The 11,613-nt window shown below is 36.1% G+C and overlaps 1 protein-coding gene across 1 annotated transcript; it reads right to left on the reverse strand.

Annotated features, from left to right (window-relative positions):
- Nucleotides 1–3,541: 3,541 nt before the first annotated feature.
- Nucleotides 3,542–10,506, reverse strand: LOC134847703 (uncharacterized). Its single transcript, XM_063864877.1, has 6 exons — nucleotides 10,297–10,506; nucleotides 9,720–9,981; nucleotides 9,058–9,180; nucleotides 7,717–7,787; nucleotides 6,948–7,275; nucleotides 3,542–5,482 (listed from the first exon to the last, which is right to left on the reverse strand). Exons 1-6 carry the CDS (start codon nucleotides 10,492–10,494, stop codon nucleotides 3,876–3,878), a joined length of 2,589 nt encoding a protein of 862 aa, XP_063720947.1. The 5' UTR covers nucleotides 10,495–10,506; the 3' UTR covers nucleotides 3,542–3,875.
- Nucleotides 10,507–11,613: the final 1,107 nt, after the last annotated feature.

Consider the following 11,613-nt stretch of genomic DNA (forward strand, 5'->3'; position numbering starts at 1 on the left):
AGTTCAAGTTTTTCAAGCCAACAATTTTTTTTTGTTTTTTCTCTTTTTTTCGTTTTTATAGGTTTCCGCCAATGTTATATCGGCTGAGTGGCCACACGTATTTTGCCGAGCGAAAAGTGTTCATGTTTGCGTGTCTGTGTTTTGAGGGCGAGGATGACTTAATAACTTTTTGTCTTCAAAATTTTTTTGATTTTTATCGTTTTTTCCTTTTTTGGGCTCAATGATTTCGGCCTATTTTTAATCGGCTTTGTAGCCTCACTTTGTTTCATTTGGATGAGCATATAATGTTTTTTCAGCGTTTTTGTCTTGTGAGGTGTATGGGGACTTGAAAAATATTTTTTTTCATAATTCTTAAGTCTAGTTGATTTTTTTTTTAATTCTGCGAGGGTTTCTGACATTTTACTTTTCTACTTTTGTTTTTTGTTGTGTTTTTGAAAAGAACATTGCTTTATTATCTGTTCAACCTTAAGTTAGTTATATTTCGCCAATTTGTGACAGCATTCAGAGCTTTTGATAACTTTTTCTACTTTTTCTCTTCTACAGTCTATACTGCAGTATTATCAGCGTACAAAACTAACTTTGACAGGTCATTGTCACAACCAATATCATTCTGAAGACAATGAGTTAAAGAAGACCTAATATAGATGCTTTTGATTCACCAAATTTGGTTGGCTGGGTGCTTGGCTTATTACGATGTACAAAATACCGTGAGTTGTATCTGACAAAGAAGATTTAATAATTTCATACACTGGCCGTCGTAGCCCACCCATGTGAGTAATATTTGTTCAGTATCAAAAGCTTTATGGAAGTCCAAGAATATACATTGTTTCATTTGATTGAGGATTCCGCAAAGAACGAATTTCTTCAATTGGTGGCAAGAGACAAGACGAATTTGTTGTTCCACGTTTGCTTCAGAACCCATAATGCGCATTGTCATTTATGTCAATAATTTATGTTATCAGTCTGTCATTCAAAACTCTAAACTGAGCTCTAGATTTTATATTAAGATATAACATGGGTATCAAAAAGATTGACTGTAAAGATTTTAGATAAATTTGGCGCTTCAAGCAATGTCATTTTTCTAAAGTAATTTTTCGCCCACAGTGCTTAAAGATCTATTGCTTAAAGATTTAAGGGGGAACCATGGATACCAACTCCCTTTACTAGCTTTGTTCTGCTGCTTTTCTCGATGCACTGCAGTACTACCACTGGGCTCCAGCTCAGTTTATGTCAGGCAAACAGCAATAGGTTTAGACTTTAGCTGATCAATGATTTCTCACAATTTGTCTGCTAATGATTGTAAATTTTGTAATATGGATTTCTTTAAAAAATACCCCACAATGTCCGTGTTGATCTACTTGAACTATTATGCAGCTTATTATAGAAGCCTTGTATTAAATTCATTGTAAATTTGAAAATTAAAAAAGCTGTAAAGTAAATCAAAAACCAATACCAGAGAGAAATAGAAAATATATATTTCTATGATGAAGTCCCGACTCAATCTCTATCGAGAAAACAAAAATAAGTGTGGAAAAAATCACTTTATGAAAACAAATCAGTTATTCAGACATAGATCGAGACATCACAACCCCGTCTAAAGGTTGCCTGAGAAACCACGAGCTCGCGCATTTATTCCAGTTCAAATTTTATACAAAAATAACTGGAAAAATCACTATTCATGAAAACAAATCAGTTAATCAGAAATAGATCGAGACATCACAACCCCGTCTAAACTGTAACTGATTTGGAAGTTGAGTCAATAATTGTATCGATGCAGAAAAACACCTCTTGTAACGTAAATGAAATTACCAAAAAACTATTACAGCAGACCGTTTAGAAACTTTTGCCACGTTGAGAAAGCTAATTGATATTTTAAAACGGATCCTTTCTCAACTTATTGACAAGCATCCATCTACCTTTTTCAAAGGGAGATCGAAGCTTGATGTTAATAAATACAGACCCATGTCTTTTCTTACCACCAGGAAGAAAATTTTTGAAACAGCGATGTTCAACAAAAGATACGAGTGTTTCGAAAACAATAGTCTAATTTACGTGAAATATATCGGTTTCCGTAAACAACAGTACTATTGATGCGATTGCAGAAACGACTGAAAAAATTTGTCTGAATAAAAAAGGCAGCGTAGCTGAAAAATCTGTTTCCCTTGGCCTGAAAAAAGCGTTTGATACCCTTGAACATTTCATAATTTAAAAAGTTAGAAATTTAAGGTGTTGGATCAAACGAGCACGGAAAATGTCTAGATTTTATTGAAAACGTACCCAGAAAAACTGAAAATTAGTTTCGCTATTTAAATGATCTTAGAGAATGAATATCAAAACTGAAAAGCCTTTCGTCTTTGTTCTTGTAAACTTGCAATTGCTCCATTTAAAAAAGCCGAATAAGCCCATTAACGAAATCAAAAACAAGTTTTCCGCACCTTGTGCCAGAGGATTGCAACATATTTGCAATAAAATTCTCGATTAACTCGGTGATATTGTCCATGACTAATGCAAGCTATCGACTAATGCAAGCTATCATGTTAACATTATTGAATTTTAAAAAAGCCAGAAACAAATTATCGATCTACGAGGATTCAAGGAAAAAACACAAATAAATTTATAGTTAGACGTGAGAATAGCATGATTTATTAATCTAAGGAACAAAGCAATTTTTAAGCTTCAGAATTACAGATCAGTTACAGTCAAATTTACATGTGTAAGGTAACTGTTCCGATGTGCGATGTGAAACGTTTTACAACATGAATTCACATGGCAATGAAAGTCATTTCATGCTTCGGTTCATGACTCATCTTATGAAGCCAAGAATTCGGGGGCTATTCTCATGCGCGAAGGACCGAATGCGCGAAAAAAATTGTGTGCGAAAAATCGAAACCAAAATTAGCCGAAAGTCAATTTTTAAAAAGAAGCAGTTGCGATTCAATTAAAAGAAGTAAATGAAGAAACATTTTGCTTCTTTCATTACGAAACCCTAGAAATGTAAAATTTGTCCCAATTTGCGGCGGTCAATGGCAATATTAAATTTTTGAATTCTATAAAAATATTCGGCCAAACTCAACACCCTGGAAATGTTTACTTTCTTTCCAAATTTTAGATTACTGAAATCTGATTTATATTTTCGCGCAATCGAACCTTCGCTCATGAGGGATTCCACCAAGAATTCTTCATGAAACTGTAGCAGCCGTGCAATTGACTTACCATTTGTTTCCTTTTGACCGCACATTTCTCTTCTAATCAAGATATGTGCTAGTTGAACTCTTTCCCGTTTGTTCAACTTCTGCTGTTTTTTTTTCGCACTGTAGGTAAAAACATTTTTTGGGGAGGGGGGTAAGAGCGCGCTGAAAAACTTAATTTTTGGTCAGAACCTTCAAAAAGTGCTAAAACGGCATTTTTTGGCATTTTCTAATTCTACAAATATTCGCCTGCGGCGCAGCAAACCGTTAGCAAAAAAAACTCAGTCAAAAAGGAACAGAAAACACTGGGAACCGTTGTTAAACTGGGGCCTTATTGACACGATTGGTAAAAACAAAAGATTATCACTAAATTGAAAAAAGTGCAAAAAAATTAAAGCGTAATTGATGGATGATACAAATTCAGCGGCAAATAATTGTGACCCAATTTACTGCTAAGCAATGAGGCACGGCGAAGGATTTTTCTTGAGTGTGCTCCAAAATATCATAACCAGAATAATGAAAGATCATTACTGATTAGTAAGCTTTTTAAAATTTTCAAGCCAGATTGCATTAATTTTACAGCATTTCTCACTTTTCCACTATGATATTCGGAAACTATGAAATAGGGAAAGGGGGACTATTGATTGCATTCCCCTATAAAAAAAGTTTCACAAGAACGAGCATCACTTAAGTTTCCTTATTACATCGTGACTCCCACCACTGGTCGGTCAAGACATCTTTCAAAGTTCCCGACAAATCAATTTTGCTCCCTCTTTGACCTTGAGAAGAACTTGAACTTCGAGTAGAAATAGAAAAACAGTCAATAGATATGCCTTTATTTGCTAACATCTCTTTCGTGTTTGCACTATCATGCAGCGGCACGAAACTCGACAAACCCAATTTTCCCATCTGCTCGCTATGATTGATTCGGTTCTTTTCGTTTAGAATCAATTTCTCAGTTCCAAGAAACTGACTGCTAGAACTTTGGTGAGATACATTTTCTTTGGCTATAAGTCGATCAGATCTTAAGCGTTTCTGACCAATATTTAAAACCGAGCTTTTTGTCGAGTTTAAAATATCATTTGCATCGTTCGCGGTATTTGAACTTTGGTTTTCCATTGAACTTGTAATATGAGTTGATGATTCAATATTGAATAGCTCGCGTCCAAAAGATTTTTGTCGGACAAAAGATCCCGCTTTTGAGCTTTTCGCGATGAGTCCACTTAAATCCGGTGTCGCTGAATTTCTTGATACTTTCGGTTTCTGTTTTGGCGTACAATCACCATAATCATCTGACATATTATCTCTCGGTGAAACCCTTTTCGGCTCTGAAACATTAGTGGTCACGATGTTAGATTCGTTTGGACTTGAGCGAATTTCAAATCCGTCAAACTGATCACGAATGCCAGCTGACGTTTTATCCAAAGCCGCCCTTTCAAGGTTTGTGTTCACGGTCTGATCACGTGATGATTCGTCATTGACGAAGGACAAATTCTGCAAAGATTGCGCGTTGAACACAGAAGGCGAATTTTGTGACGACGCTTGTATTGGATCTCTATATTCAGTTCTTACTCTAATTTCAGAACTGACATTTCCGCTGTTTGCCGAATGTTCACTTAGCCTATTACTATTGCTTTGCTCGTTCCGTGAAGCTTCATTATTCGATGAAATATTGGGAAAACTCAATGAGTTATGCGAGCTATGCAGAATTCCACTATCAGTTGTCGCGAACTGCGACGTCCCCTGCAGCGCTTGATTCTGTTGACTATTTACAATATGAGTACTTGATAATGCGGGTGCAAATTGTTGCACATTTGAACTTGACCCGGCGCCAAAACCGCTGTCTTCGGTTAAGGTCAAAGTATCATTCGGGTTGATCGCTGGAATCGTACTGATCATAGCTGCGTCGTCAAAGCTAATCTGCCTCGTGCTTTCTAGTCTCGCTGATACCCCTCGCCCTCCGATTGCGGAGTGGGTTCGATTCTCAGTTTCGTCTCCAATTCTCACCGCGGACGAGTTTAAAATTTGACTGTTATTGTTTTCCGACCTCGCGTAATTTAAAACTTCCTCTTCGGAAATAGAAGACAGAGATAAAAAGCGAACCATTTGATTCGGATTTTCGTCCGCGACACTCGAACTCATTGCTCTATTTTCGAAGTTTTGTTCATTTTCAAAGTCTTCTTCTCTACTTTGTGCGCTGTTACATGGCTCGATAGCCGATATGTTAGCTTCAAACGAAAGGCGCCTCGTGCCTTTAGATGAGCTCGCAACACATTCCAGATCTCGTGAACATCCTGAAACATATTCAATCATTCAAAAGCCAAATGAAACAAGAATCGCTAGCTGATGTACATGTAGCACAAAATTCTGACTTCACCAATTCAAGAAACAAAATTTTTTTTCATCACTTTTCTATACTTCTGTTATTTTTTAGTACAGGGCGATTGAAACAAATGTCTATATGCAAGAATGAAAAAGAACGTCACTTAAAATGGGCGTTCAAACTTTGAGTACTAAAATAAAGTCAAAATTGTTGTCAGCCAGTCATCAATTTTTGTCTAAATTAGTCCGAGAACCAGTTGTTCTCACCACCGAGAAAAAAATGGCTTTAATCTGATAACCTTGAAGTAGTCAAAGTTGGCAGGAAAAAAAAACAAAAAACGACCCTAATCCTTAGCTCCTTTACACTCTTCGATAATGGTCGGAACAGCAACCAATGACAACTTAAACAATGTCTGTCAATCTGATCAAAAGTTAATTGAAACAATTTTAGTTTTTATCTGCTCGTTTGTTTTAATAAAACCAAAGGATCCCTCGCCATCTTGCTCATTTTCAACCAACAAAACCTCAATATTTTTTATACGGGTACCAAATTCGAAAGTTGAGAGAAGACAGCTGACCGCAAAAAACAACAACTTTTACTCAAAACTTCGAAACCTAAGCAACAGACAGTTGGAAAAGTGTGAGAACAAGACAGCAAAAAAATTAAACGTAAATATTTGAACATTTTCCAACTTTCGAGTTGCAAAAAAGATATATTATGTTAAAACTCTCTGAATTTCAAATACCGTTTATGATTGGCACTTTTTTCGTTAAGATATCCCATTTAGAGAAACTGGGTCAATAGGTATTTTTTTGCGCTGGAAATCTATTTTTGAAACTAGAAGTCATTCGCGTTTTTGCAGTTTTTTCACTTATGCTGTTTGATAGTTGAGTTTGCCTTCATTTAACAAAAGAAATGAATTGAAAAAGAAATCATCAGCCAAACCGCTAAAAATTAATTTTAAGCAGGAACAAATTCCGGAAAAAAAAACAAAAAACACAGAGGCGAAGTTGCACTTCGCATACACAAGCAAAAATATGACCGATAACGCTACTGGGAAAAACTTAATGAGTAAAACATTAGGTTGGAAAAAAGTAAGTTCATACTATAACACAAGCTTTGATTGTGTAATCATCGCGACCAAGGTAAGTGAAAATCAGTTCTTTCGATTGCACTTAAGAAAAGTGCCAAAAATAGTAGAACTGGCTCAACTCAAAGTATCTTCCAGTGGAGAAGTTAAAGGTAACTAAGTCTTAACAATTTGTGTCCGCGGAAAATTAATTAGATTGACCTGAAACACTGCTTTTTCATTTTTTGAGGATCTGCCTCCACTAACAAAAACACTGGGAACACCACCTTACAATTATCTTTATTACTTGCTCAGCATTCAGGAATTTTAATATTCGACCCTTTTAAATTTGTTATTTGCAACTTACCGATTTCATCGATATGCCCATCATTACGAAAAGAACAATCTCTGTCTCTTTCCTCCCCAGCAAAATCCATCCGACTACTACAACCCCCACTCCCCGAAGCCTCGCCCATCGGCATAATCGGCGACACGCAAATCGGCGGCTGATCCATTTCACCAAGCGAAGAACACTTGCTGGTGTTTATATTGTTATCGTTATTATTCTGGAAGTCGTCGTCGAGTGAAGAGTGGTTGTGGTCATCGTAGCCAAATAGAAGCGGTCGGCTGATACTCATGATTTCGTAGTCCTGCAGATTCAGTTTGTTCGGACTGGATGAAGATGGAGTTTTGCTCTAAGAAAGAAACGCAAAACACTCATCTTAAGGTTCGAAACATGCATTCTTTGATTCGAATAAGAGAAAGATCGATTATTTTTGACAATAGCCACCAACAGATGGTTGCAAAAGAGCAAAAAAATCATCTTTCCAGTTCGAAGAAAGAAACATACCAGGTTGAAGCTCTTTGCATTTCAAGAACTGTTTATGAATGGCACTTTCTTTTTAAAATAAACCCAATTTAAGAAAACTGGATCGAAAGGTTAATTTTCTTACGAAGCAATGAGACTTAAAAAGCGATCAGATAGTTGATGTTTAGGTTTTTGTTAAGGGGTTGCTAAATTGATCCCAGTAGATTATTTAATCTAAATAAAACTGCGCATTAACCACGGTTATTCCCGCAGCAGGCGATGAATTGCTTTGTGCATATTCATGATGAACATGTGAATTTTAAATTACCGATGATGGATAATTGAAACATGCCCCTGCTTCTGTGTCGTATTCGCAGCTGTTATGTGTGAATAAATGAGCTGAAACAACAAATCAATTCGTCAATTGAATACGCTACAAGGCCTGGTCCAATAACAAAAAACAATAGCTTCCAGGGTTAGGCTTTTATATATATATAAACCCTAACCCTAACCCTAAGCTTACACTTTTATATGTGTTGGATTCGAGCCACCAACCTCGAGATTTGAGTGTCTAACGTCCATAAATCTGCGTAACTTAGAAAACAGCTACAGAGGCTAAAAAATGCCAACACAACGTAGCAGAAAAGCTACCAAACATAAACATAGCCAGTGCTAAGTGCGGCAGAGATCCTATACAACCTGTAGGAGTCGCTTTCCATATGTGCCACATTCGCTGGCAAATTGTCAAGCACTAGCCAACAATAAAGAAGAAAACAGATTTCATGAAAATGTAGAAAAAAATTCAGATCATGATTATACCAAGAACCACCAAATTAGCCTTTTAATTTGCTAGTTACTTTGGAAAAAGATTCTATTATTGAAAATTTTGTGCTCGCTAGCGGAAACACAAAAATCGACACGAGTAAACGTTAAAAAGAAATCAATTTATTCATTTCAAACGAGACAAAATCAGCTCCCTAAGACGACAAAAAAGCGCTAAATTACTCAAAGTGAGCTAATTTCACTCAAGTAAACCTAAGTTTTTACGTTTCAAAATAAGCTATTGTAAGCTTTTAAGCAACTAATATAAAACTACTCGCTCGCTTTATCCGCTCGAAAAAAGACGAAAAATTCAAATTTTCAATCCGGTTTTTCTCGACACTGGGAAGATTATTCTTGACACTGTGAATCACGATCAAGAGCTTTAATATGATATATCACTCAACCCAGTCCGCTGATTATTTGTGGTTCCTGATTTTGCGTGGAAAACAAGACAATAAACTAAACCACCCCAATACAAAGTTCTTCCACATTTGCAATGGTCGAAACAACTCTGTGGTCAAGAAGAAAGGCTTTCCTAGCTACGCTTTAATTGAGTACCCGATTATGCGATGGTTCAAGGCAGAACAGCCTTTTAGCACAAAAATAATTTAAAAATACTAGAAGTAGAAAAAATGACAACAAAACTCGGTTAAGTTATCCCTTTGTCCAGAGAGAGAAAGGTTTTTTAATGACGCCTAACTTGAGAAAAAGGAATAAAATTAATAGATAATATTCAAATATTTGCTTCGAAATAAGTTTAAAATGAGCTGTCCGTGTCTTTCAAAATGCCGTCCACTAAGTATACGGTCAGTAAAATTAGAGGACACCCCCCGTAGCTATGTCTAACCTAGAACAGAAGAGAGGTTGTAGTCAGGCGGTATACTTAATGCAGTCTGTGTTGCCCTCGCTTCACTCTTAAACTCCATCATGTTCTCCTCTCTGATTTCATGCAGATTTTGATGTCCGTTATCTGAAACAAAAAATCACTTCAGAGCTATTTAAAATCAATTGGGGCAAAGAACTTTTTCATGAAGGCAGTTAAAGACAGCCATTAATCATTAAGACGAACCAAAACAACTAAAATAAAATCCTTGTTTAATATAATAACATTTTTCTTTCCTTAATAAAACACAGTTGAAAATGAATGGTTGGAACTTTGAGGCCAGGGGCAAAAAGCCGGTAAAAATTTTACAATAAAAAAGTATTACTCTCACAAAAACTGCAAGCAGATCATTTTACTGACGATGAAATATATTTTTAAATCGGACAATTTAATGACGCAATTATGAAAAAACAAGATGGTGAACTTACTTTACCCATTGTTTTATTTTCAGTATACTGAAATGAATTAACTATGAATGGTTCAAGAACTCTATATCCAACTACATTAGATTATCCAAAAAATATTGACCAAAACACAAAGCATGAAAACTTAATTACCAGTCTTATTCAGCTAAAATTTAAAAATTTTTGCAACTGCTTTTTCGTATCTTGTGATTTTAGACTTACTGGAATTATTGAAATCATCAGAATTTCTACTTCTGTCGTGCTTTATGTATGGTGAGAAGTCACTGATAACACTTCCAGTCGAAATTGGACTGAGTGGCACTTGTCTGAAGAACTCATCAATACTATTTTGACTCCTGTCATCCAACTCCCAATCTGTCCTGCTACGTGACTGGCGCTTTATTTCTTTTGAGCCAATTTTTATTGGGTTAGCGATAAGTTGAAAGTACGGTGACAAGAAAGCTTTGTTCTCGTCTATTGTGATCTGTAAAAAAAAACACAAATTCGTATCAGAAGTACCGAGTTGTACCTCTTATGTTCCGATCACTGTGTTCCGACCACTGAGAGAGCTTAAGAACGTCTTCCGGAATATTTTGTTTTTAAACTTTCTTCTACGCAAACCAAGAACCCTACATAATCATCAGAATGAGTCGAGTGATAAATTATACTAACGCAATTTCAGACGTCATTCGAATGACATTAAAAAACTTTCAATATGCTTTCTAAATCTCTTCGTTTATTACCATTAAAGAATGTCGTAACTATAAAAAACGTATCTACATTAGGAAAATAGACCTACATTTGTCTCCAATGAACCTCCCCCACCAAAGGATGGTGAAAACGCTGAATGTCTCAAACGTTTATCAAAATCTTTATCGAATGGATTCTCAATTTCATATCCAGAAATAGAACTGCGACTGGACGATGGTGGTGTAGATGTAGAGAAAATTTCTCTGGAGGGCCCTGGAGTCGACATACCTTGCACATCATCAGACATTTCTAAAACTGTTTCATATTTCAAAACTTAATCCAAAAAACCGACCGCAGCCTAGATAGATCAGAAGTATTTATCGCTTTCCGATATTTGTGATATAAACAGGTGCTTGATACAACCTGATGAATAACATACCAAAAATGTAACCTAAATTCATTTTGAAAATATTGGAAACAGATTCTTCTAAAGAATTCAGAAGTAATGCAATATCTCTTTTCAATACCCCATTTTAATTGACCCCTTTTTTAAATATCTCCTTTCAACCACTTTCGTGTAATTGTGACATTCGACCAAAATGGACCAAAATGCAGATTCGACAGATTCGAAATTTTAGCAGCTGACCTTCCGAATTGACGGTTTTAGGAGATTAGCGGCGTTATTGGGACGATTAGTCAAACGGTGAAGCAGGAATGTAAAATATGGTATGCCAATATTATTGCACACCGAAATTCCATTATTGTTATGGCTCCTGCGCCTCCATAAATTATTGCAATTATGGAAAAATAGGGGTAAATATGGTAAATTCAACAAAACCATTTAACAAAAAGCTGATTTTACTTCGATGTCAATAAACAACCTGTGTCACCAGCATTGGCGAAGAACAGTTCACACATGTGCTTGTTGGAAACCATGGCAGAAGTCCAACGACAATAAGTACAATGACAACATTCAGCGGCCAGCTAATCGGATTAGTGTATGTTTACTCAGTAAGTATGTTTACACAGTAAATACTCAGTAAACAAAACTGCACAGCTCGGTTTCCATAATTAGTATCATAGTAACCGAGGTTACAGTCATGAGTCCCTTCATCATGTATTCCAGTCAAAATCCTTGGAATTTTCTAGATATGGAAGTGATAATGATAAAAGAAGATAACAAGTGTTTAAGTCCTTATCACTTAAAATCGATACGGGTTACGCTTCTTCAATAAGAACACGCAACTCGACACGAGATAATATAATATACAAGTGTTACAAGTAAAAAATTTCGTCGAAAGTTATTTTGTCATTTATTGTTCCGAGTACGCAAGCGGCGTTCGCAATCTGTATTGCCAGGGAGATTCTCTGTTTTAAAAAGCTGCCTGCTTTGGGTCAGGGAGTTCAAACTCAAACTCAAACAGTC

This window comes from Symsagittifera roscoffensis, chromosome 6 (assembly GCF_963678635.1).
Source record: "Symsagittifera roscoffensis chromosome 6, txSymRosc1.1, whole genome shotgun sequence".
Taxonomy (NCBI): domain Eukaryota; kingdom Metazoa; phylum Xenacoelomorpha; order Acoela; family Convolutidae; genus Symsagittifera; species Symsagittifera roscoffensis.